Source organism: Macaca thibetana, chromosome 3 (genome assembly GCF_024542745.1).
Source record: "Macaca thibetana thibetana isolate TM-01 chromosome 3, ASM2454274v1, whole genome shotgun sequence".
NCBI classification, from domain to species: domain Eukaryota; kingdom Metazoa; phylum Chordata; class Mammalia; order Primates; family Cercopithecidae; genus Macaca; species Macaca thibetana.
The window spans coordinates 153,307,342-153,333,914 of NC_065580.1; the positions used below are offsets into that span (position 1 = coordinate 153,307,342).

Consider the following 26,573-nt stretch of genomic DNA (forward strand, 5'->3'; position numbering starts at 1 on the left):
GCGCAACTGCAGCCCCCGGAGGCCTAAGACTGCCGGGGGGGCGCGCGCTCCCTGCCTGTGCGCACGCGCGGAGCTGTCGAGCGCGCGCCTGCGCCTGCGCCTCGCTGGGGCTGCGGCTGCGGCTGGCCGGGGTTGTGAGGCAAAGATTTGTTGTTTTTTAATCTTATTTTATTCATAAGCCCACTTGTATTTTTTTCCTGAGACAGGATCTCGCTCTGTCTCCCAGGCTGGAGTGCAGTGGCGCGATCTCGGCTTACGACAGCCTCTGCCTCGCGGGCTCCAGGGGATCCTCCAGCCTCAGCCTCCGGTGGAGCTGGGACCAGAGGCGCCACCACTCTCGGCTCGAAACTTTACTTTTAAACCCAGGGGGTGGCTGGATTTGGCCTAGGACGATAGTTTGCCATCCCCTGAAGCAGAAGAATGTTATTTAATTTTAGAAATAACTGTTGAATTCTTTGGTAAAGGTGACGTGTCATGATGTCTGCAGTTCATTCTGCAAAAAAGTAAATCACTACACGCACATAGGTGTATGCAGATAAGCAACCAAGGCAAACTGTTAACAATCGTGGAGTCTACAGGCAGGAATACAGGTCTTTTCCAGCACAGAATTTTGTTTCTGTGCTGGAAAATATATATTGGCCTGGACAACATGGCGAAACCCTGTCTCTCCAAAAAAAATACAAAAAGTAGCCGAGTTTGGTGGGTGTGTGCCTGTAGTCCCAGCTACTGGGTGGGAGGGGATGGGGACTGAGGTGGGAGGATTGCTTTAGGCCGGGAGCTCCAGGCTGCAGTGAGCTGAGATCATGCCATTGCACTCTAGCCTAAGCAACAGGGCAAGACCTTGTCTCCCCACCTGAAAAAAAGAAAATATATACTGTGCGACATACAAGGAACACGTGTCCATTTCCTGTGGCTTTAAATGACGGAAGTTTATTCTCTCACAGCTCTGGAGGCCAGAAGGCCGAGACCACCGAAACATGTTCCCTCTGAAGGCTCCAGGGGAGGGTCCTTCCTGCCGCCTCCAGCTTCTGGCGGGTCTCAGTGCTCCCCGGCCTCATCTCCCCAGACTGTCTCCATCTTCTCGTGGCCCCCTCCCTGTGTCTGTCTTCACAAGAGTTCTTCCTGTCTCTGTGGCCTCTCCTTTTTTTCCTTTGTTGTTGTTGTTGTTGTTGTTGTTGAGACAGTTTCGCTCTGTTGCCCAGGCTGGAGTGCAGTGGCATGATCTCGGCTCACTGCAACCTTTACCTCCAGGATTCAAGCAATTTCTGGCTGATTTTTGTATTTTTAGTAGAGATGGGGTTTCACTATGTTGGCCAGGCTGATCTCGAACTCCTGACCTCAAGAGATCTGCCTGCCTCAGTCTCCCCAAAGTGCTGGGATTACAGGCGTGAGCAACTGCGCCTGGTCAGCCTCTCCTCTTCTTATGAGGACACCAGTCAGTGGACTTAGGCCTGCCTTAATGTAACATGGCCTCATGTTAACTAACCATGTCTGGAAAGACCCGTTTTCCAAATTAAGGTCACATTCTGAGGTTCCAGCAGACATGACTTTCTGGGGGACAAGCACGAATGAGAAAAGGCCCTGCACTCACACAGTGAGTATGTCTCGCACACAGTGGGTATGTCACGCACACAGTGGGTATGTTACACACACAGCGGGTATATCTCACACACAGCGCGTATGTCACGCACAGTGGGTATATCTCGCACAGTGGGTATATCTCGCACAGTGGGTATATCTCGCACAGTGGATATATCTCACACAGTGGATATGTCTCGCACACAGCAGGTATGTCGCGCACAGCGGGCATGTCACGCACAGCGTGTATATCTTGCACACAGTGGGTATGTCGCACAGACAGTGGGTATGTCTCACGCACAGTGGGTATATCTCGCACACAACGCGTATGTCACGCACAGTGGGTATGTCTCGCGCACAGTGGGTATATTGCACACGCACAGTGGGTATGTCGCACACAGTGGGTATGTCGTGCGCACAGTGGGTATGTCACGCGCACACAGTGGGTATGTCGCGCGCAGAGTGGGTATGTCGTGCGCACAGTGGGTATGTCGTGCGCACACAGTGGGTATGTCGCGCACACAGTGGGTATGTTGCACACACACAGTGGGTATGTCGCGTGCGCACAGTGGGTATGTCACGTGCACAGTGGGTATGTCACACGCACAGTGGGTATGTCGTGCGCACACAGTGGGTATGTCGCGCACACAGTGGGTATGTTGCGCACACACAGTGGGTATGTCGCGTGCGCACAGTGGGTATGTTGTGTGCACAATGGGTATGTCAGGTGCACAGTGGGTATGTCACACCTCACTGCTGAGAACAGGGTGAGAGGGACTAAGCTGTCCTAGGAGGGTGAAGTTGTTCATTGGGGAGCACACCTTCACACCAGGCTTGAGATGCCAGGCTTCAGACGGAAAGGACATGGCAGGTGGTCTCTAAAAATATGGAAGACTAAGATTTGGAAATAGAGTAAAGTGACTTAAAAAATCTCTTCTCGGGCTGGGCACGGTGGCTTATGCCTATAATCCCAGCTACTAGGGAGGCTGAGGCAGGAGAATGGTGTGAACCCGGGAGGCAGAGCTTGCGGTGAGCCGAGACTGCATCACTGCACTCCAGCCTGGGTGACAGAGCGAGACTCCATCTCAAAAAAAAAAAAAAAAAAAAATAGCCGGGCGCGGTGGCTCACGCCTGTAATCCCAGCACTTTGGGAGGCCGAGGCGGGCGGATCACGAGGTCAGGAGATGGAGACCATCCTGGCTAACACAGTGAAACCTTGTCTATACTAAAAATACAAAAAAATAGCTGGGTGTGGTGGCGGGCGCCTGTAGTCCCAGCTACTCAGGAGGCTGAGGCAGGAGAATGGCGGGAACCCAGGATGCGGAGCTTGCGGTGAGCCGAGATCGCGCCACTGCACTCTAACCTGGGCGACAGAGCGAGACTCTGTCTCAAAAAATATATATATATATATCTTCTCCTGGCATGACCTTTGAAGGCAGAAACAAAAACACTCTCCGATGTAAGCACCCCTCCCCACACACACTTTTTTTTTGAGACAGAGTCTTGCTCTGTCACCCAGGCTGAAATGCAGTAACGCGATCTCAGCTCACTGCAACCTCCACCTCCCGGGTTCAAGTGTCTCCTGCCTCGGCCTCCCAAGTAGCTGCGACTACAGGTGCCCACCACCACACCTGGCTAATTTTTGCATTTTCAGTAGAGACAGGGTTTTGCCATGTTGCCAGGGCTGGTCTTGAACTCCTGACCTCAAGTGATCAGCCCCCCTCAGCCTCCCACAGTGCTGGGATTACAGGCATGAGCCACTGCGCCTGGCCACAGTATAACCCATTTCTGACTGAAAGTCACACTAGGGCTCAACCTGAAGAAAAACTAAGTTTAAACCTCTTTTTCACTGTATTTTCTCTTTTTCCGTTGGGGTAGAGGTGGAAACAAGAAAACATGACCGAGTTTTTAATGAATATTAAAGATCATAATTTCAAATCTTTAAATGGCCTGAAATGTCTCACTACTGTATTTTATTTTATTTTATTTTATTTTATTTTATTTTTTTAAGAGATAGGGTCTCACTCTATCTCCCAGGCTGGAGTGCAGTGTTGCAATCACAGCTCACTGCAGCCTCGACCTCCAGGGCTCAAGTGATCCTCCCACCCCAGCCTTCTGAATAGCTGGGACCACAGGTGTGCATCACTTCAGCTGGCTAATTTTTTATTTCTGTAGAGAGAGATATATAAAGGGGAGTTTATTAAGTATTAACTCACACGATCACAAGGTCCCACAGTAGGCTGTTTGCAAACTGAGGAGCAAGGAGAGCCAGTCTGAGTCCCAAAACTGAAGAACGTAAAGAGTCTGATGTTCGAGGGCAGGAAGCATCCACACGGGAGAAAGATGTAGGCTGGGAGGCTAGGCCAGTCTCATTTTTTTACATTTTTCTGCCTGCTTTATATTCCAGCCATGCTGGCAGCTGATTAGATGGTGCCCACCCAGATTGAGGGTGGGTCCGCCTTCCCCAGTCCACTGACTCCAGTGCTAATCTCCTTTGGCAACACGCTCACAGACACACCCGGGATCAGTACTTTGGGACACTCAGTATTAATCATCACAGATGGGGTGTCATTACTTTGCCCAGTCTGGTCTTGAACTCCTGGGCTCAAGTGACCCTCTCACCTTGGTCCCCCAAAGTGCTGGGATTACAGGCATGAGCCACCGTGCCTGGCCACCACTATTCATTTTCCTAATTGGTGATATGCTCTCGAGAATTATCAATCAAGGGCTTAGCCTCAGGTTTATCTACTGTGGGTCAAACAATGCATGAACATGTTCAGAGGTGTTTGAACCAGAGCGACTCCATCTTGAATAGGAGCTGGGTAAAATGAGGCTGAGACCTACTGGGCTGCATTCCCAGACGGCTGAGGCCTTCTTAGTCAAAGGATGAGATAGGAGGTCCGTACAAACTACAGGCCATAAAGACCTTGCTGATAAAACAGTTTGCAGTAAAGGAGCCAGCTAAAACCCACCAAAACCAAAACAGCCATGAGAGTGACCTCTGGGTCATCCTCACTGCTACACTCCCACCAGCGCCATGACAGTTTACAAATGCCATGGCAACATCAGGAGGTTACCCTATATGGTCTAAACAGGGGAGGTGTGAATAATCCACCCCTTGTTTAGAATATCGTCAAGAAATAACCATAAAAATGGGCAACCAGCAGTCCTCAGGGCTGCTCTATGGAATAGCCATTCTCTTATTCCTCTACTTTCTTAATAAACTTGCTTTCACTTTACTCTGTGGACTTGCCCTGAATTCTTTTTTGCGAGAGATCCAAGAACCCTTTCTTGGGGTCAGGATTGGGACCCCTTTCCTGTAACAGTGTCAAGCAGGCCATGCTCTTAGAAGCTTATCCAGTTTCTGGTCTGGTCCTGCTTAGTCATCCTATGGCAGGACTTAGTCACACAGGGAGGTGTTGGGCACCACATCCCTGTGACACAGCCCACAGCGCACTGCACACCCACCGCTGACTGATCTGTCCGTCCGGGTGCCCATGCAGGATGAGTTTGATGTGACTCCTGCCACCATCTTGCTCTTGTGTGTTTCGAATGCTGCTGGGTTCTGAGCAGTTTTCCTTGTATTGCCCGACAGGCAAGTGCCCCGCGGGCCTCCCTCCCCGGCTCACTGGTTGTTTCCCTCTTTTTCTTCTTTTTTTCTCTTTTTTTTTTTGAGACAGAATCTCACTCTGTCACCCAGGCTGGAGTGTAGCGGCGCGATCTCGGCTCACTGCAAGCTCCACCTCCCGGGTTCACGCCATTCTCCTGCCTCAGCCTCCTGAATAGCTGGGACTACAGGTGCCCACCAGCATGCCTGGCTAATTTTTTTTGTATTTTTAGTAGAGATGGGGGTTTCACCGTGTTAGCCAGGATGGTCTCGATCTCCTGACCTCATGATTCACCCGTCTCGGCCTCCCAAAGTGCTGGGATTATAGGCTTGAGCCACCGCGCCTGGTCTTCCCTCTTTTTCTTTCTTTTCTCCCCATACTTGCATACTTGCAGTAGGGGCTCCTTAACAGCAAACGTAGACGTATGAGAGGGATGTGTGAGTAAGGCGCACAGCCAGATGCAAGGGTGAATAGTCCATGCCCGGTCTCAGGCCTTTTTCCTTGGAAGCCACTGGCTTTTGGGAAATCCTCAAATAGAAATGTGAGAGTACTGGAATTCACGTTGCATGTTGCAACCTGAGTAGAAGTTTGCAGGGTTTTGGATCTACCGGCAGCTTTTGGAAGAAGGCAGGGCTTTCAGTGGGAAAGAAAGGCAGCTGAAACACAAGCTCAGCAAACAGGGAGGACCTGAGGCCCGCTGGGACATCCTGCAACAGAGGGGTTTTGACCTCAGCGCACCATGTCAGCAGTTTTCCCACCAGGCAGAGCTCCCCGCAGCACCGCCTGCAGGTTCATGAACAGGGGGCTGGGATGGGGCCCGCAGATCCCATCACCTATTGCTTGGGCTGAGACTCTCTGATGTCTAGAATTTAATTAACAACAAATTCCCATGAAACTCTTGCATAATGGAAACACAAACAACTAATTGGAACCAGGAACAGGTGTATTAGTCACCTGCTTACGAGTGTTAACAGGAAGCCCAAAAAAATCCCCAAGAAACCTGGATCAGCATGCTGAGGAAGAAGGCACACAGAAGAAAAATCAAGCAAGTGAGATTCTGAAATAGTTTAAGTTTCAAACTTTGATCCTTCTGAATGCAGATTTCAAATGTGAGTGATGTTCAAAGTCTCTGAGGTGCCCCCAGGTCTTGTCGTCCTTCATCCTTTCTTCCTTGTTGAAGTTCTTCCTTCTGAGGCAGAATTGGTGTAGAGACTGTGCATGGGCTAAAGTTGAGGACAGCAGGACACTTCCATGTTGCCTTGGGAGTGCTGCTTTTGACCTTCGTTACAGCAGGGCTTTGTTTGAAACGGAGTTTCGCTTCTGTCGCCCAGGCTGGAGTACAATGGCACAATCTCAGCTCACTGCAACCACCTCCCAGGTTCATATGATTCTCCTGCCTCAGCCTTCCAAGTAGCTGGGATTACAGGCACCTGATACCATGCTCAGCTAATTTTTTTATTTTTTATTTTTAGTAGAGACGGGGTTCCATCATGTTGGCCAAGCTGGTCTCGAACTCCTGACCTCAGGTGATCCATCCGCTTTGGCCTCCCAAAGTGCTGGGATTACGGCGTGAGCCACCATGCCCGGCCGACAAGCAGGTTTTTAAAGCAAAAGAGGGATAAGGAGCAGGCTGATACAAAGTTGTCTATCAGGAATTCTCATTGGTTTACAGAAATAATATTGATTAGTGATTGGCTATACATTGTATGGATTACAGTGTCCTGTGTGCAGCATTGTTAGGTTCACTTCAAGCTACTTGTGGTGAGAGGAACCAGTTTCCAGAGATGGTGACACAGGTCTAGGAGAAACAGCATGTGATTGCTGTCTTATTTTAATATCTCTCAGGGCTTGACAACTTAAAAGGGTTCGCTTTCGGCCAGGCGTGTTGGCTCACGCCTGTAATCCCAACACCTTGGGAGGCCAAGATGGGTAGATCACAAAGTCAGGAGTTCGAGACCAGCCTGGCCAACACCAACATGGTGAAAACCCGTCTTTACTAAAAATACAAAAATTAGCTGGATGTGGTGGCAGGCGCCTGTAATCCCAGCTACTCGGGAAGCTGAGGCAGGAGAATTGCTTGAATGCAGGAGGCAGAAGCTGCAGTGAGCCGAGATCTTGCCATTGCATTCCACCCTGGGCGACAAGAGTGAAACTCCATCTCAACAACAACAAAAAAAAAAAAAAAAAAAGAAGAAGAAGAAGAAGAAGAAGGCTGGGCGCAGTGGCTCATGCCTGTAATCCCAGCACTTTGGGAGGCCAAGGCAGGCAGATCATGAGGTCAGGAGATCGAGACCATCCTGGTTAACATGGTGAAACCTCGTCTCTATTAAAAACACAAAAAAATAGCCAGGCGTGGTGGTGGGCCCCTGTAGTGCCAGCTACTTGGGAGGCTGAGGCTGGAGAATGGCGTGAACCCGGGAGGCAGAGCTTGCAGTGAGCCAAGATCGCACCACTGCACTCCAGCCTGGGTGACACAGCGAGACCGTCTTAAAAAAAAAAAAGGGGTTCACTTTTCTCAGATAAGAAATATTCATAATTTTTTTCTTTTTCATTCTCTAAGTGGGGAGACAAGATATTTAGTCTTTTTCCCTTGCCTTTAGTAAAATGAAAAACTCTGGCATCAAAGAATGGGAGGTAAAAGTCAGTATGGTTGGGCGTGATGGCTCATGCCCGTAATCCCAGCACTTTGGGAGGCCGAGGTGGAACTGCCCAACAGGTTCTTCCAGCCTGCTGTACAAAGGCGATGGCATTGCAGTAAAGAAAGTTAATTGCCGGGTGTGGTGGCTCACGCCTGTAATCCCAGCACTTTGGGAGGCCGAGGGGGGTTCATCACCTGAGGTCAGGAGTTTGAGACCAGCCTGACCAACACGGTGAAACCTCGTCTCTACTAAAAACACAAAAATTAGCTGGGCGTGGTGATGCATGCCTGTAATCCCAGCTACTCGGGAGACTGAGGCAGGAGAATCGCTCGAACCTGGGAGGCGGAAGTTGCAGTGAGCCAAGATTGCGCCACTGCACTCTAGCCTGGGAGACAGAGGGAGACTCTGTCTCAGAAAAAAAAAAGTGAATTGATGTGAGGCTGGCCATGCCACAAGGGAGATGGAGTGGTTACTCAAATCAATCTCATCGCAGGCCTGAGGGTTAGGGTTTTTCAAAGGTAGTTTGGGGGAAGGGGTTGGGGTGGCTAGGCAATGGGTGCTTGCTGCTGGCCGAGTGGGTCAGAGATGAAATCATGGGAAGCTGTCCTCTTGCACTGAGTTGCTTCTGGGGAGGGGCCACAGGAGCCACGGTCAGAACAGGTTCTGGACCGAGTTATAACTGAGCATTCAGCAGAAATAGAGTTACAGGCCGGGTGTGGTGGCTCATGCCTTTAATCCCAACACTTTCGGAAGCCGAGGCGGGTGGATCACCTGAGGTCAGGAGTTCATAGACCAGCCTGGCCAACATAGTGAAACCCCGTCTCTATACAAAAATTACCTGGGCATGGTGGCACCTGTAATCCCAGCTACTTGGGAGTCTGAGGCAGGAGAATTGCTTGCACCTGGGAGGCAATGGTTGCAGCAGTGAGCCAAGATCACGCCATTGCACTCCAGCCTGGATAACAGCGAGACTCTGAAGAAAGAAAGAAAGAAAGAGACAGAGAGAGAGAAAGAGAGGAGGCGGGGAGGCAGGGAGAGAGGGAAGGAGGGGATAAGCAGGGAGAGAGGGAAGGAGGGGGGAGGCAGGGAGAGAGGAAAGGAGCGGGGAGGCAGGGAGACAGGGAAGGAGCGGGGGGGCAGGCAGGGAGACAGGGAAGGAGGGGGAGGCAGGGAGACAGGGAGGAGGGGGGGGGAGGCAGGGAGAGAGGGAAGGAGGGGGAAGGCAGGGAGAGAGGGAAGGAGTGGGGAAGGCAGTGAGAGAGGGAAGGAGCGGGAGGCAGGGAGAGAGGGAAGGAAGGGGGGCAGGGAGACAGGGAAGCAGGGGGGAGGCAGGGAGAGAGGGAAGGAGGGGGGAGAAAGGGAGAGAGGGAAGGAGGGGGAGGCAGGAGGGGGGAGGCAGGGAGAGAAGGATGACTGAGTGTTCGTCAGGCTACACTTTAGCCCACTTCCTTCTGAGAGTCACGTAGCACTAGTGACCATCTGCACTCCCACTGTTCCTACAGATGGAATCTCTGACTTCAGAATCATGAGACTTTTGTTCTTTTGTTTAAGAACTCCTGGCCGGGCGCGGTGGCTCAAGCCTGTAATCCCAGCACTTTGGGAGGCCGAGACAGGGGGGATCACGAGGTCAGGAGATGGAGACCATCCTGGCTAACACAGTGAAACCCCGCCTCTACTAAAAAATACAAAAAACTAGCCGGGCAAGGTGGCGGGCGCCTGTAGTCCCAGCTACTTGGGAGGCTGAGGCAGGAGAATGGCGTGAACCCGGGAGGCAGAGCTTGCAGTGAGCTGAGATCCGGCCACTGCACTCCAGCCTGGGCGACAGAGCGAGACTCCGTCTCAAAAAAAAAAAAAAAAAAAGATGTTTCAGATCCTTAATTCCAGGCCAACCAGCTTGAAGAGCCCCACAGAGGAAGTGAACCAGCATGAAAACACAGCTTCTTCAACCCCACCCCATGACTTCACCCTGCACGCCTCCACCCATCAGCGGCCCCCGCCCTCAGCCCACTCCAAATCCCTAAAAGTCCCCAGCCCCATACTCCTCAGGGAGGTGGATTTGAGGTCTCCTCTCAGTTACAGCCTTGTGGTCCAAACTGTCTGCTGCAAACCCTGGGTGGCAGTGTGCTGACTTCCCACACCCTGGGCAAGAGACCTGTCGTGGTCTCCTAGTGAGCCCCTCTTCCGGCTCCCAGGCCACAGCCTCCCTTAGGTGCACCTGAGCCTCCCCTTCCCATTCCAGGCTCTTCCCTGGCCCTGCCTCCGCCTGCTGAGGAATCTCGGTCAACACAAGAGAGGATGGCGACTCCCTTGTACAGCAAGCCCTGAATAAATGACCTTTTGTTCTCATGTGCGTGGGCTCTGTTTATTTCCACAGCTGTTATCCTCCTATTTGTATAATGGAGGCACCTAGGACCCAGTTCCAGCCTGGAGAGTGAGGATCCGACTCCAGGAGGCACCTCAGGACCAAAGGCCTCAAGGCCAACACCTTCCACAGCACAAGCCCCACAGAGCCGCAGGACCTGCACAGGCAGCGGACATCCCTTTCTCTTGACCATTTTTTCCTCTGATGCTTTGTTTTCCACATAGAAGAGTTTTCCATGTTCGTGGGGTCAAATCTGCCTTCACTCATTCAACAATGATGCAGGTCTCTGCCCAGCTCCCCCCAGGCTTCAACCACACCTGACTGCCTGAAGTGACAGACCAGGCTGTGCCCTGGCAGGTAAGGGAAAGGCCCCCACAACTCATTCATGGGCTGCTCCTGCTTGGGCCTTCTACCAAGAAGCGGACCAGTCCCCCTGAGGGACAGCCCTTGGGTGGGGTGTCTGGTCATTTTGAAGAGCCAGTCACACCAATAGGTGCCTAGCACAGGCCCCACCCCCACCCCAAATAAGGCAAGCGACCCCTCCCTTTCCCAGGTGGTCCAGTCTAACACAAATCCTAAACCAAAGGGCCTGTGTGGTGGCTCAAGCCTGTCATCCCAGCACTTCGGGGGATGGATCGATTTTAGCCTAGGAGTTCAAGACCAGCCTGGGCAACATAGTGAGACTCCATCTCTACAAAAACAGTTTTTAAAGAAATTAGGGGTGCAGGCCAGGCACAGTGGCTCATGCCTGTAATCCCAGCACTTTGGGAGGTCGAGGCAGGTGGATCACGAGGTCAGGAGATGGAGATCATCCTGGTTAACACAGTGAAACCCCGTCTCTACTAAAAATACAAAAACTTAGCCAGGCGTGGTTGTGGGCGCCTGTAGTCCCAGCTACTCAGGAGGCTGAGGCAGGAGAATGGCGTGAACCCGGGAGGCAGAGCTTTCAGTGAGCCGAGACCGTGCCACTGCACTCCAGCCTCGGCGACAGAGCAAGACTCCGTCTCAAAAAAAAAAAAATTAGGGGTGTAGTGGCTCATGCCACTAATCCCAGCACTTTGAGAGGCCGAGGTGGACAGATCGCTCGGAAGTTCCAGACCAGTCTGGGAAACATGGTGAAACTCTCTGTATATGCGTGTGGTAGGGTGAGCCTGTTACTATAGCAGCTGAGGTGGGAAGATCGATTGAGCCCAGGAGGTCCAGGCTGCAGTGAGTTGTGATCAGGCCACTGTACCCCAGCCTGTCCAACAGAGCAAGACCCTGCCTAAATTAAAAAAAAAAAAAAAAAAGAACGAAAGAAAGAAAAAAAAAAAAGAGGTCAGGCTCGGTGACTCATGCTTGTAATCCCAGTACTTTGGGAGCCCAAGGCGGGTGGATCATGAGGTCAGGGTTCGAGACCATCCTGGCCAATATGGGGAAACCCCGTCTCTACAAAAAACACAAACATTAGCCGGGCGTGGTGGCGCGCTCCTGAAATCGCAGCTACTGGGGAGGCTGAGGCAGGAGGAACGCTTGAACCCGGGAGGTGGAGATTAGAGTGAGCCGAGATTGAGCCACTGCACTCCAGCCTGGGCGACGGAGCGAGACTCTGTCTCAAAAAGAAAAAAAAAAAAAAAAAAGAAAAAAAAAAAAGAAAAGGAAAAGAAAAAAGAAAAGAAATCCTAAAACTCAAATTCCAGTTCCACCAGAGAACCCTGCCTTCTTCTCATCCCTCTGATCTACCCCCTGCCCCCACCCAGCCTGGGGCGCATGGGCGCGTCTCCTCCTCCCTGGGCCCCTCTGTCCACCCGCTTCAGCCTTCAGTGTCCTGGGTCACAAGCGGTGATGTCCACAGCAGCCAGCACACCTGCTCCCGCAGGGCCGGAACCCCTGACCCCTGTAGCGCTGCGCCCACCCCACCCGTGCCCTCCCTCGTGCGCGGCCCGGACCCCGCCACACTGCAGGACGGCTCCCCCTCCGACTGCCCCTCCCTATGGTCCCACCCTGCGCGCCCAACCCACCGGCGACACCCGGCCGCGCCCCCGCCCCAGTCCTTGTGACTCGGCGCCTGGAAAGACCACACCAACCCCGGGAGGGGGGCGCTGCTTCCCGACACCGGCCCTGGGCGCGGAGACGGAGCCCGCGGAGCGTGGTAGCCAGGCTCCCAGCCCCGCGCCCTTCCCTGCGCCCCGCCCCGCGCGCCCCTTATTGCGGGGCCACCGCGACCCCGCAGGGGACGCCCAAGCCAAGGTCCCCCCTCCCCGCGCCTTGGTTCCGCCCGCGTGTCACGTGACCGCAGCGCCTACTTGAGCAGAGGAGCCGCCGCGTCCCGTCGCCGAGTCCCCTCGCCAGGTTCCCTCCGACGCCGCCAAGATGATGTGCGGGGCGCCCTCCGCCGTGCAGCCGGCCACCGCCGAGACCCAGGACATCGCCGACCAGGTGGGTGGGCCCCGGGGACGGGGCCGGCCCGGGGTCCCGCCTGAGCCTCAGGGCGAGGCCGCGGCTCCTGGAGCGGGAGAAGCCACTTCGGCCCCGCTGCGCACCTGGGCGGGCGGGTTCGGTCCTGGACCCCCGGGCTGGCCGGGCTGTGGCCGTGAGAGGCCTCCCTCCGCTCGGGCGCTGCGCGCGAGTGTGCAGGGGAGGGGGCCGCGCCTGGGTCGGCGCTGGGGAGACACTGGGCTCCGCTGAATACAGCAAGGGCGAGTGGCAACTGATAGCCCCGGAGCAGGGTGCGGTCCCTGGATGGACAATCCCTGAGGGGAAACCCCAGGCATGAGGCGCTTCAGGTGATCGGGCGTCGCCGGCGATGGCGCAGGTGAGCAGCCGGCTCCAAACTTCACGGTGACCCGATAGCAAGCGGGTGGGGAGGGTCTGGCCAAACGGACTTAGCCAGGCTTCTTGCTAAAATTGGATTTTACAAGGAAGTGCGCAGGTGGCCTAGGCGCTTCAGGAGCCCGACTACAGTTTGGCCAAGCAAGAATCTTTGTCAATATCTTCAACTAGTTCAGGCAAATATCATGAGAGAGTGCAAGAGGTCCCCAGCGATAAGGCACATGGGTTAAAAACTTAAGCGTATCTGCACAAAGGGTCTACAGGTTTCTTTACACGCTTCTGATTCTAACACTGTTTCAAACTGTAAGTCTAAATAAAAAGCTAAAACACACAAAAAAACAAGATGAAAACCGGGCTGGGTTGCAGAGGGCAACCTTCCCTGTGCCTCGGTTTCCTCGTCTGTAAAATGGACGTCCTGTTGCTTTGCACCTTCCAGAGGATTCTAGAGGGGCTTCAGTGAGCAGGTCCTCTGCAGGAAGCCCCTCCGGTGGAGCACAGGCCGGGCCCGCCTCCCTGTCATAGTTGGTGACCAAGTGGATGCCCCAAGCAGGAACAGGTCCAGGCGATGCTGAGGCCTGGGTTTTTTGGTTTTTGTTTTTGAGACGGAGTCTCACCCTGTTGCCCAGACTGGAGTGCAGTGGCGCAATCTGGGCTCCCTGCAACCTCCACTTCCCAGGTTCAAGAGATTCTCCTGCCTTAGCCTCCTGAGTAGCTGGGATTACAGGCATGCACCATCATGCCCGGCTAATTTTTGTATTGTTAGTAGAAACGGGGTTTCACCAGATTGGCCAGGCTAGTCTTGAACTCCTGACCTCAAGTAATCTGCCCACCTCAGCCTCCCAAAGTGCTGGGATTACAGGTGTGAGCCACCATGCCCAGCCGAGGCCTTTTTGAGACGGAGTCTCACGCTGTTGCCCAGGCTGGAGTGCAGTGGCGCGATCTCGGCTCACTGCAAGCTCCGCCTCCTGGGTTCAGGCCATTCTCCTTTTTTTTGTTTTGTTTTTCGATCTCCTGACCTTGTTCCGCCCGCCTCGGCCTCCCAAAGTGCTTTACAGGCTTGAGAGACAGAGTCTCGGTCTGTTACCTAGGCTGGAGTGCAGTGGCATGATCTCAGCTCACTGCAACCTCTGCCTCCTGGGTTCAAGCTATTCTCTTGCCTCAGCCTCCCAAGTAGCTGGGATTACAGGCGCCCGCCACCTCACCTGGCTAGTTTTTTGTATTTTTAGTAGAGACGGGGTTTCGCCATGTTGGCCAGGCTGGTCTGGCCTGTGTTTTGAGTAAGGAGAGGAAAAAGGAAACAAATTTCTTTTCCTTTATTTTTATTTATTTATTTATTGACACAGGGTCTTGTTCTGTCACCCAGGCTGGAATGCAGTGGCACAGCCTTGACCTCCCGGGTTCAAGCAATTCTCCTGCCTCAGCCTCCTGAGTAGCTGGGACTACAGGTGCACGCCACCACGCCTGGCTAATTTTTGTATTTTTAGTAGAGACGGGGTTTCACCATGTTGCCAGGCTAGTCTCAAATTCCTGGGCTCAAGCGGCCCTCCAGCTTCACCCTTCCACAGTGCTGGGATTGCGGGGGTGAGCCCCGCCCAGCCTTCTTTCTCACTGGGACTGCAGGCGTGAGCCCTGCCCAGCCTTCTTTCTCCTTTTATCTTTCCTCCCCTCTGCTGCTTCCTGAATGTGATCAGCCCACAGCCTCATCACTCAAGGGTTTTTGACCATCTGACTGCAGGAAGAAGGGCAGAATGAGTCAGTCTCATGACACCTTTGGAAATGAGGCATTTTTGTCCGGCCGGTGCCTGCCCAGGCTGCTTGTGGGAGCCGCACCTGGAAAAGTGGTTCCTCTCCCCGACAGCCACTCATAGAAGCCTACCCAGCTCTTCCTTACCCGTTTCCTGGCTTTCCAGGCCTAAGACATCCCGCATTGTCACCCACTCTGAACTTCGAATGAGTTCTTGTTGCAGCCAGGAGAAAAGAGTCCCTGTCTCAAAAGTGACCTGAGTGGGCCCAGCCATGGCTACTGGGAGGGGCGTTAAGGCAGGCGTATGAACCAGGCAGCCCATTTGCCGGGTGGTCTCTAAGGAAGGGCGGGAGGGAGGGGCAGGGGCGCTTCCTGGACACCCCCTAGTCGGGCCCTGTCTTACCGACTCCTTATGGGAGCGCTCGGGCTGAGTGTTCCTGTCATACTTTGCAGACAAGGAAGGTGGAGACCAGAGCCTGACTTGAGCCCTAAGGCCAGCAGAGTTCCTCATTCTGTGCCACTGCATGGGGGACCCTCCCCCAGAGCCACCCCTGCGCCCTCGCAGCCCGTCTGCCCCACTGTCGACACCCCCGACACAGGTGACTGGTCGGTCACTTGCGGCTTTCTAACTCATCCTGCCTTTCAGGGCTCCCCCGGTGAGAGGCCGGCCCCTGCTGCTCCCTGTCAGCGGCGTCAGTGCCCACGTCAGTGCCCATGCTGCACAGGCGGCCTGGCCTGGAACCAGCACCTCCACGGTGCACAGCCTCCTCCACAGCCTCCTGGGGGTTTCCCTGCCATGCCCTGCAGACTTTGCTGCTCCTGCTCCCGAAACAGCAAAGAGAGGGGCCAGTGCTCATCCTCCCATGCCCTGGGGCGGGTCTGTGGGCGAGACCCAACCTGAGCCCTCAGTGACTGGGGGTGAGGGCTGCCACACTGGTGTGTCCCCGCAGGCCCACTGGACATTGCTGGGAGAGGGGCACACAGCTTGGTCTCCAGACACAGGTAGCCACTGTGCCCATGCAGCGAGAAGCATGGCGGCCTTGAGCAGAGAACATGGGGGGCAGGAGGGCACCTTCCCTTCCCCACCTCCCCAGCCTTTCCTGCCAGGGCCCCAGGCCTCTCTTCTCCAGCCTGTCCCAGCAAAGGCCCTCCCTGGCGCTGGGAGGTGGTGGGGCCTTGGGCCAGGTTGCCCTGGTGGCTCCGCTACCGGTAATACTGGGTGACTCCCTTTCTTTCCCAACTGGTGTGCTTCCTGCCACTTCCTTTTTGTTTGTTTGTTTTGAGATGGAGTCTTGCTCTCTTGCCAGGCTGGAGTGCAGTGGTGCGATCTCAGCGATCACTGCAACCTCCACCCCCCAGGTTCAAGCGATTCCCCTGCCTCAGCCTCCTGAGTAGCTGGGGCTACAGGCGTGCGCCACCACGCCCGGCTAATTTTTTGTGTTTTAGTAGAGACGGGGTTTCACCATGTTGGCCAGGATGGTCTTGATCTCCTGACCTCGTGATCCACCTGCCTCGACCTCCCGAAGTGCTGAGATTACAGGCGTGAGCCACTGTGCCCGGCCCGTTTTTTTTTTTTTTTTTTTAACCCCCCTAATTCTCTGGGACCGGCTTCGTCACTCCGGTACACTCTTGTGCTTACCCGTTAACCTAGGCAGCAGCCAGAGCACTTTTTTTTTTTGAGACAGGGTCCCACCATATCTCCCAGGCTGGGCTGCAGTGGTGCAGTCATCGCTCACGGTAACCTCGGACTCCAGGACCCCAGCGATCCACCTCAGCCTCTCCAGTAGCTAGGATCACAGACGCATGCCACCACATCTGGCTGATGTTATTTATTTATTTTTTATTTTATTTTATTTTTTTTGAGACGGAGACTTGCTCTGTCTCCCAGGCTGGAGTGCAGTGGCAGGATCTCGACTCACTGCAAGCTCCGCCTCCCAGGTTCACGCCATTCTCCTGCCTCAGCCTCCCGTGTAGCTGGGACTATAGGCGCCCGCCACCGCGCCTGGCTAGTTTTTGTATGTTATTTATTTTTTAGAGATGGAGTCTCCAACTCCAGGGCTCAGGCAATCCTCTGGCGTTGGCCTCCCAAAGTTTTGGTATCACAGACAGAAACCACTGTGCCTGACCCCAGAGTACTTTTAAACTATGTTAGATTTAATTTTTTTTTTTTTTTTTTTGAGATGGAGTCTCACTCTGTTGCCCAGGTTGGAGTGCAGTGTCGCAGTCTCGGCTCACTGCAACCTCTGCCTCTCGGGTTCAAGCGATTCTCCTGCATCAGCCTCTCAAGTAGCTGGTACTACAGGTGTGAGCCAGCACACCCAGCTAATTTTTATATTTTTAGTAGAGATGGAGTTTTGCCACATGGGCAGGGGTGGTCTCGAACTCCTGACTTCAAGTGATCCGCGTCCTGGGCCTCTCAAAGTGGTGGGATTACAGGTGTGAGCCACCACACCTGGCCTTTTTCTTTGAGACAGAGTCTCACCGTGTCGCCCAGGCTGGAGTGCAGTGGTGTGGTCTCAGCTCACTGCAACCTCTGCTTCTGGGGTTCAAGTGATTCTTCTGCCTCAGCCTCCCAAGTAGCAGGGACTACAGGCACCCGCCACCACACCCTGCTAATTTTCCTATATTAAGTAGAGACAGGGTTTCGCCATGTTGGCCATGCTGGTCTCGAACTCTTGACCTCAAGTGATCCACCCACCTCAGCTTCCCAAAATGCTGAGATTACAGGCATGAGCCACCCTGCCTGGCCCAATTTAATTTTCTTTTTTTAGATGGAGTTTTGCTTTTGTTGCCCAGGCCGGAGTACAGTGGCTTGATCTCGGCTCACTGCAGCCTCCGCCTCCCAGGTTCAAGTGATTCTCTTGCCTCAGCCTCGCGAGTAGCCGGGATTACAGGTGCTCACCACCACGCCCAGCTAATTTTTGTATTTTTAGTAGAAATGGGATTTCACCATTTGGCTAGGCTGGTCTCAAACTCCTGACCTCAAGTGATCCGCCTACCTCAGCCTCCCAAAGTTCTGGGATTACAGCCTTGAGCCACCGTACCCGACTGGAACTGTTTTTTTCTACTTTATTATTAGGCTAACAGTTAAAATGTCCCTTCAGTTGTAAGAGACAATTGTGTGAAGAGCCAGTGTCAGAATCGTGTGTGTGTGCACGTGCGTGCAAGTTACTCCAGCAGGAGGGAATCCAAGAAGCCGCTGAGACATCCTCATGTCCCCTCTGCCTAGGTGAGGTCCCAGCTTGAAGAGAAGGAAAACAAGAAGTTCCCTGTATTTAAGGCCGTGTCGTTTAAGAGCCAGGTGGTCGCGGGGACAAACTACTTCATCAAGGTAGAGTGTGGCGTGGGAGGGCCCGCCCCAAACGGGTGCTGGTAGAAAGCCGCTTGCACAGGCCTGGGCTCCGTGGTGTGGAGTGTGGCCTGGGAGGGCCCGCCCCAAACGGGTGCTGGTAGAAAGCCGCCTGCGCAGGCCTGGGCTCTGTGGTCTCAGGTGCTGGTGCACCCTGTGGCTGCCCCCTGAGATGAGCATCCTACTGTGTGTGTCCATCGGCCTTTCAGGAGGACTGGGGCTTCCGGGGAGCTAAGAACCCTAAGGGATGTGGGGTGCAAGGCGTCCGCTGCACCTGCAGGAGACAGGCTTGTCAGCGGCTGCGAACGACCTGGAGGGATGCAGCAAGGTGACTCGGGATCAGAGGCTCCTCTCACTCCACTCTCTTCCCAGGTGCACGTTGGCGACGAGGACTTCGTACACCTGCGAGTGTTCAAATCTCTCCCTCACGAAAACAAGCCCTTGACCTTGTCTGACTACCAGACCAACAAAGCCAAGCACGACGAGCTGAGCTATTTCTGATCCTGACTTTGGACAGGACCCTTCAGCCAGAAGACTGAAAATTAAAGTGATCCTCCGTGGACCAGAGCATGCACTTGTGATCCTAAAATAAGCTTCATTTCCGGGCTATGCCCTTGGGGTGGAAGGGGCGGGATTCAGCAGCTGCTCTTGCATTTCTCTTCCTAAATTTCACTGTGTTGATTTCTTTCCTTCCCAATCAGTGATCTTAATTACTTTCAAAATATTTTCAAAATAGATATATTTTTAAAATCCTTACAGATTGCCTCCTTTGTTTTGGATTTTTTTTCTTCGTCTGAACCACGCTGGGCAGGTCCTTCCCCTCGGGGGCATGGAGGCCGGGGAGATTGCCCGGCTCACACAGCAAGCGGGTGGTGGACCCAGGATTCACACCTTGCCGCTCTGGCCCGCGTTCCTAACCACCATCTTTGCATGTTGTTGCTTTGACTCTAGGTCCTGGCCCCAAGCCTCAGTTTCTCCCATAAAATAAGAGTGTGAGTAAATCCAATTCCACAGCGTAACTGGCTCCAGATCTCAGATACATTCACACACTTTATGCTCCAGTACAGAGAGGCAGCAACACTGTCGTGCACGTGCGGAATAGCCTGCAGCCTCACCGAGCGCCCTGCGATGCGGAAGGCTTCCCGTGGAGCCATGTGGGCTGCTAAAGGGAGGTATCTTAGGAGAGTGTGTCTATTTAAAAAACGCCGCCTAGTTTTCAACAGGGATTACTTCCCATTCGTGGAATCGGCCCGGTGGCTTCCCACCTGTGATGCTGTGTTAAACAGGACAGAAGAGGGAGCATCATACATGATAAGAGCTAAGACTAGGGGTGAAAGTCTCTGTGCACCGGGGTCCTAATGTGAGTGTATTCCTGAGGGTGTCCTGAGCTGCACTTTGCCTCCAAGGTGTCCGACAGCATACGCCAGAACTGCTGCCGTGGGATTCAGGCTGTCCAGATCAGAGGGCAGTAAAGACTAAGGAGGGACCCACCTGTGAGTCCACAGAGCTTTGAAAGTGACGATAGAAAACTCTGAATCAGGCTGGGCGCGGTGGCTCACACCTGGAATCCCAATACTTTGGGGGGCCAACGTGGGTGGATCACTTTGAGGTCAGGAGTTCTAGGCCAGCCTGACCAACATGGTGAAACCCTGTCTCTACTAAAAATAGAAAAATCAGCTGGGTGTTGTGGCAGGCGCCTATAACCCCAGCTCCTTGGGAGGCTGAGACAGGAGGAACACTTGGACCCAGGAGGTGGAGGTTGCAGTGAGCCAAAGTTGCACCACTGCACTCCATCCTGGGTGACAGAGTGAGATCCTATCTCCAAAGAAAAAAAAAAAAGGAAAAAAAGAAAACTTAGAATCATGGACTGTGTATTCTGTACTCTTAACATGAATTCTGAGAATAAGCTTTTATAACATGCAAAACGGAATCAAGCAGTTTTGCATTGAAAGGAAAACCCGAGGTATTTCCCACTTGAGAACTTCCAGTGGGAGGCAGGTGGGGGAGGTGCCATTTAGGGTGCCACACAGCGGTAGAGCCATCCCCAACAGGAAGGGAGCGGGTGTCTGCAGGAGCAGTGACCAGGAACTCCTATGGGGCACCTGGGTTGGGGGAAGCTGGATTTAGGGTTAGAAGCTTGTATGTAAACAGGAAATATCAACGTAAAACAGAAAATAAAAGATGTAATTAATGCTGTGGTCTGGTTTAAACACAGGTTGACAAAGGGATCAAAATTATTTCTGTGGCTGGGTGCGCGTGGCTCACGCCTGTAATCCCAGCACTTTGAGAGGCTCAGGTGGGCAGATCACTTGAGGTCAGGAGTTCGAGACCAGCCTGACCAACATGGTGAAACCCCATCCCTACTGAAAAAAAATAAAATAAGGCCGGGCACGGTGGCTCACGCCTGTAATCCCAGCACTTTGGGAGGCCGAGGCGGGTGGATCATGAGGTCAGGAGATCGAGACCACGGTGAAACCCTGTCTCTACTAAAAATGCAAAAAATTAGCTGGCGTGGTGGCGGGCGCCTGTAGTCCCAGCTACTCGGGAGGCTGAGGCAGGAGAATGATGTGAACCCGGGAGGCGGAGTTTGCAGTGAGCTGAGATTGCACCACTGCACTCCAGCCTGGGTGACAGAGTAAGACTTCGTTGCAAAATAAAATAAAATAAAATAAAATACAAAAAATTAGCCGGGCAGGGTGGCAGGTGTCTGTAATCCCAGCTACTCAGGAGGCTGAGGCAAGAGAATAGCTTGAACCCAGGAGGCGGAGGAGGTTGCAGTGAGCCGAGAATGTACCACTGCACTCCAGCCTGGGCGACAGAGTAAGACTCCGTCTCTCTCTATATATACATTATTTATATGAAGTTGTCAATTTCATCCACATGCTGTCGTCTGCTTCCTTTTTTTTTTTTTTTTTTTTTTGAGATGGAGTCTCGCTCTGTCACCCAGGCTGGGGTGCGGTGGCCGGATCTCTGCTCACTGCAAGCTCCGCCTCCCGGGTTTACGCCATTCTCCTGCCTCAGCCTCCCGAGTAGCTGGGACTACAGGCGCCCGCCACCTCGCCCGGCTAGTTTTTTGTACTTTTTAGTAGAGACGGGGTTTCACCGTGTTAGCCAGGATGGTCTCGATCTCCTGACCTCGTGATCCGCCCGTCTCGGCCTCCCAAAGTGCTGGGATTACAGTCTTGAGCCACCGCGCCCGGCCTCGTCTGCTTCCTTAGGAGCATCGGCAGCAGCAGCTTGGAAATCTGATGAATTTCACTACTCGCTGACGAAAGTCCCTTGTTACCGAACCCACTGCTGGTTCAACCCTGCCCTCTGAGAGTGCGTTAGGAGCTCTGATATGGTTTGGCCGTGTCTCCACCCAAATTTCATCTTGAATTGCAGCTCCCATAATCCCATGTCATGGGAGGGACCCGGTGGGAGGTCCCTGAATCATGGAGGTGGTTACCCTCATTGCTGTTCTCGTGATAGTGAGTGAATCCTCGTGAGATCTGATGGTTTTATAAGGGGCTTTCCCCCCTTTTGCTTGGCACTTCTCCTTCCTGCCACCATGTGAAGGAGGATGTGTTTGCTTCCCTTTCCGCCATGATTGTAAGTTTCCTGAGGCCTCCCCAGCCATGCTGAACGGTGAGTCGATGAAACCTCTTTCCTTTATAAATTATACAGTCTCGGACTTTATTAGCAGCATGAGAATGGGCTAATACAGGAGCTCAAAGTGGGTGAGGCACGTGGTAAGGGAAGAATGAAGTCAGCTTGGACTCCCGTGGGGCTCACAGCATGGGGGCGGTGACTGTCACTGTCATGGATGTGAAATTTTACCAAGTGCCCTAAGGAAGGCTCCTGTTGGAGGTAAACGGGGATCTGACAGAGATGCAGAAGGCTTCTGGGCAGAGACCATGCCCAAGTTCAGACCTGAAGCTTGAGGAGGAGCCAGAGGCCGAGGCAGGTGAGACTGTCCTGGTGCTAGCAGCAGAGTGGGGACTCCAGGTTGGCGCCTTCTGGGAGGCGCCTTCTGGGAGGCAGCCTCATAGCCACGACGTCATGGCAGCTGCCTTGGAGGAGCCCTGGGTCCTGGGACAGAGCCCCGGTTGTGCCCAGCAGTCTGGAGGGCAGGACGGGCTACCCTGAATGAATTAAGACACTGGATCCCCAGGACCCTGACGGCTCAGGTCCTTCCCCATCCTGGCACATGAACCAGAAAACAGGTCTACGTGCTGGGACCTGCCATGAGCCACTTCCTCTCCAGACCCCCGAGAGCCAGAAAGACAACGTGAAGGTCTTACTCATGGTTCGTTCAGGCATGGTTCCCCAAAACTGTTTGCCTCGGCAATGTTAAAAATGGCTTGAGCTTTGGGAGGCTGAGGTGGGAGGATCACTTGAGCTCAGGAGTTTGAGACCAGCCTAGGCAACATAGTCTCTACATCTCTACATACAAAAAATAAAAAATTAGTCAGGTTTGGTGACACACACTTGTAGTCCCAGGCTAAGGTGGGAAGATCATATCATTTGAACTGGGAGGTCGAGGCTACAGTGAGCCATCATCACACCACTGAACTCTGGCCTGGGTGACAGAGAGAGATCCTGTCTTGAAAATAATAATAATAAATACATAAATGAAAATGGCACAGGGCAGCAGAAGCCTACAACCCCCTCCCAGGGCAGCCCCTCTCCTGCAGTCCGCCCTGCAGACTGGGCGCCTGCTCAAGTCACGGGTAGGACAGGAAGGTGGAGGGGTGGGTGTGCAATGTCCAGAACGTGCAGGAGCCCAGGACGGCCTGGCCTGAGCTCCCCGTTTGTAATGCGGGCCCCATCCTGAAAGGGAACACTGCTTCCACACACTGGACACCAAACGCTGCTTGGGTTGCCCCTGGGAGTGCTGCCTGTTTCCACTGGGGCCCCGGCCGATATAAATGCACGGAGCAGATGCTAGGCAAGGAACCACCCCACGCTGAAAGCCCAGACCCTCACTCTAAAGCTCCTGAGGCAGGCATGGTCCCTGGGCTGGGCAGGCAGCTGTGGGTCCCTAGTCCGCTGTCACTCACTCTTGAGTGACGGTGTCATCTTGGTTGGGTCTCCCACCCTCCACCCAGAATTCTCAGCGAGCATCACTTTTCCCAGAGCTGGTAGGTTGTTGTTGTTTGTTTGTTTGTTTGAGATGGAGTTTCACTCTTATCACCTGGGCTGGAGTGCAGTGGTGCGATATTGGCTCACTGCAAACTCTACCTTCCGGGTTCAAGTGATTCTCCTGCCTCAGCCTCCTGAGTAGCTGGGATTACAGGCACCTGCCACCATGCCTGGCTAATTTTTATATTTTTAGTAGAGACGGGATTTCACCATGTTGGCCAGGCTGGTCTTGAACTACTGACCTCAGGTGATCCACCCACCTTGGCCTCTCAAAGTGCTGGGATGCCAGGCGTGAGCCACCGCTCCAGGCGTGGTTTTTGGTTTTTGTGAGACAAGGTCTCACTGTTGCCCAGGCTGGAGTGCAGTGGGGCCGTGATGGCTTACTGCGGTCTTGACCTCCCCTAGCTCAGGTGATCCTCCTGCCTCAGCCTCCTGAGCAGCTGGAACTACAGGTGCATGCCACCTCGTTCTGCTAATTATTTGTGTTTTTTGTAGCAACGGGGTTTCGCGATGTTGCCTAGGCTGGTCTTGAACTCCTGAGCTCAAGTCATCCACCCACCTCAGCCCCAAAATGTGGTGGGATTACAGGCTTGAGCTGCCGCACCCAGGGCCTGCAGGTTTTGCTGGCCTTGTGTTCCCCATCTGGCAGAACAGGGCAGCCAAGCTGTGTGTTAGCTGAGGTTCTGTCTGTGCAGAGAGGGTCTGGGGGGGAGCCAGGCAAAGCCAACAGTATCCTTACCCGCCCAGAGAAGCTGGGAGATGCCACCACAGCCTCACTTAGCCTCTCCTCTAACTGCTGTCAGGAAACGTGCGTTATGAAGCAGGGCCAATTGATGGAGATGAGATTAGATTTGCACTAGACTAGAGACAGAATAACATAATTGGATGCAAATTGTGCATGAGAGAAAATTGTAGGCTTGAGTAATCTAATCATTCCACCACCAGGTAGAGCATCTAAGATGTTCTAATTGAGCTGCCCAGAAGCAGTGTTAATTCCCATTTTCTATCCCACAAAAGGCAGGGTCAGGACTTGAGCATTTGGAAGCTCAGAGCTCTGCGAGCTCTCCACGGCACAACCAGCCCCTGGTTGGGCACCGTCCCTGACCATCGACTGAGCTCACACTCATTCCTTTCCAGGTCGTCTCTCCCTCCTCCCCCCTTCCCACATCTGAATGTCCTTGTGTCAGGCACTCTGCAGGTCTGCTTGCAGAGCGAGGCAGGCATGGCCCCTCTCCAAGAGGCTTACAGTGTCAAAGGTGGCCAGAGATGGGCCGGGCCTTCCCTGCCCAGATCCTTCTCCCCACCTCCCTTAAGGGCAAGAAAAACTAGAATTTCCCACAGATGGAAAAGACACACTTCCCAGGCTCCTCTGCAGCACATGTAGGACACACTTCCCAGGCTCCTCTGCAGCACGTGTAGCCACACCAGGGGATGCTGACGCAGGGCCAGATCAAGGAGCCGTGCTGAGCCGTGGCAGGGACATTGGGATCTGGGGCCAGGGAGCGTCGTGGACAACGTGCAGGGCAGAGAGAGCTACGTGTGCCGGAGCTGCCTTTAGAGAAAGCTGACTGCAGGGCTGACTGCGGGGGTGGGGAGCGGGTGAGCCCCTAAGAGCCGGCTGGAAGGACAAGAGGGGGCTCGGCTCTGCTCTAGAGGCTGCTGCCCGGCCTGGGAGCAGTGGGAGGTGCCATTCAGACTGAGCAGAGCCGACTGGGCCACCGTTGGCCCCTCTTCCTTCCCCATTCTGCCCCATGGCTGCGCGCACCTTTGTGCTCCTTAAGAGCGAGAAAATCACAGGACACAGATCCTAAGGGCTGCTGCGTCATGCCTGCCTGGCCTTGTGTGTCTGGGTCCGGCCCTGAGCCCAGGGATAAGGAAGAATTGCAGCCTGAATGAATGTACGACTGGCTAAATGTGGCCGGCCTCTGCGCCCACACTCCAGGAGTGCACATGTACTTGACGGAGTTTCTGGCATAGGCAGGATGACCTCTTTTGGGAGTACAGGGTGTGGTCTCAGTCAGGGGCCCCCTCCATGGTCCGACCACAGCCCTGGCCAGGGTGCTGCCGATGCAGCCTTGCCCAGGAGTATGTCGTGAGGTCTGGGTATGACACAGTGTCAAGGCGGAGGGGGTCTGTCGAGAGGCCAAGATGCTGGTGGGGTCAGTGGCAGCCAGAGACGTAGACAGACGGAGCTCAGGGACGGTGGGGCCTGGCCCCCTCTCTGGATGGAGAGGCCACGGTCTCTATCAGAAACTAGGGTGCCAGCAGGGGAGGGAGTGCAGCCTGTGTCATTTCCATATGGAAACTCGAGGCAGGGCCCGGGAAAGCACATTTCAGGGCTACAAGTAGGAGACAGGGAAGAAGGCAAAGGACTCGCGACTCCCACTCAGGGAAGGACCAGCGTCCGTGTCCCGGCTCCAGGAAGGGTGGCACCGAGGCAGGGAAGGTCACAGGGGCAGAGCTCAGGGTGGCCTCAGAACACTGGGGCACAGAGCGTGCATGGGGGCCCCATCCCCTCCACAGGGGAAAGTGAAGACTGGACCCTCAGAGGCCACAGTCAGGCCGGCCTCGGGGTCGCTGTGCTGCTCCTGAGAGTAACAAGGGCGTGAAGAACTAGATGTCTGGACACATCTGTGCGTGTGTGTGTGCATGTCCACGCATGTGTGCCTGTGTGTCTGCGTAGTGTGTATTCGTGTGTGTGTGCCCGTGCGTCCACGTGTGCATGTGCGTCCGCATGTATATGTGTGCGTTCACCTGTGCGTGCGTGCATCTGCATGTGTGTGCGCGTCTGTGTGTGCATCTGCATGTGTGTGTGCCTGCATGTATGCATGTGTGTGCATGTGTGTGCCCGCAAGGCTCCCATGTACAGACACAGAGAGGGCAGTAAGGAGGCCGCACACACAACTGCTCTCTGGGGACCGTTGGTGTGAACTCACAGCCACTAGCTTAGCGTGTGGCCCCAGCCTTCTGCGTCACTTTCACACTGTTCAGGGAAAACCAACCAGGTGGTGTCTGTGTAAACAGCACAGCCGGGCAGACTGGTCCTCCCAGTGAACTCAGGGACTCGGCCCGGCTCCGAGGGAGGCCTATGATGCTGGGTCCGTGGAAAGCGGGTTCCAGCCAGGCCATTCATCAAGACCTGTGCAGTCTTGGGAATCCCATCCGACCCCCAAGAGCCTGTAAAATGGGGGCATCATCCTGGTGTTGCTGGCTTGGCTACTGACACCCAAGCATGCCCAGGGCACCCAAGGCGTGAGCCTGCTCGCACCCCCAGGCCCTCCCCTTTCACAGAAACCTTTCCCGAGCCTGTTCAGTCCTCTCTTCCTTGTGGGGGTCACAGGAGCTCAGGAAATTCACC

General features: G+C 54.1%; 1 protein-coding gene across 1 annotated transcript in view; it reads left to right on the forward strand.

Annotated features, from left to right (window-relative positions):
• Positions 1–18,847, forward strand: part of CSTB (cystatin B) — a 58,337-nt gene extending 39,490 nt beyond the window's left edge. The window contains exons 2-4 of the mRNA XM_050784536.1: positions 12,496–12,605; positions 17,972–18,073; positions 18,464–18,847. Of these exons, the coding sequence (XP_050640493.1) occupies positions 12,540–12,605; positions 17,972–18,073; positions 18,464–18,592 (297 nt within the window). The 5' untranslated portion in view covers positions 12,496–12,539 and the 3' untranslated portion in view covers positions 18,593–18,847. The remainder of the gene's footprint in view (positions 1–12,495; positions 12,606–17,971; positions 18,074–18,463) is intronic.
• The last annotated feature ends 7,726 nt before the right edge of the window (positions 18,848–26,573 follow it).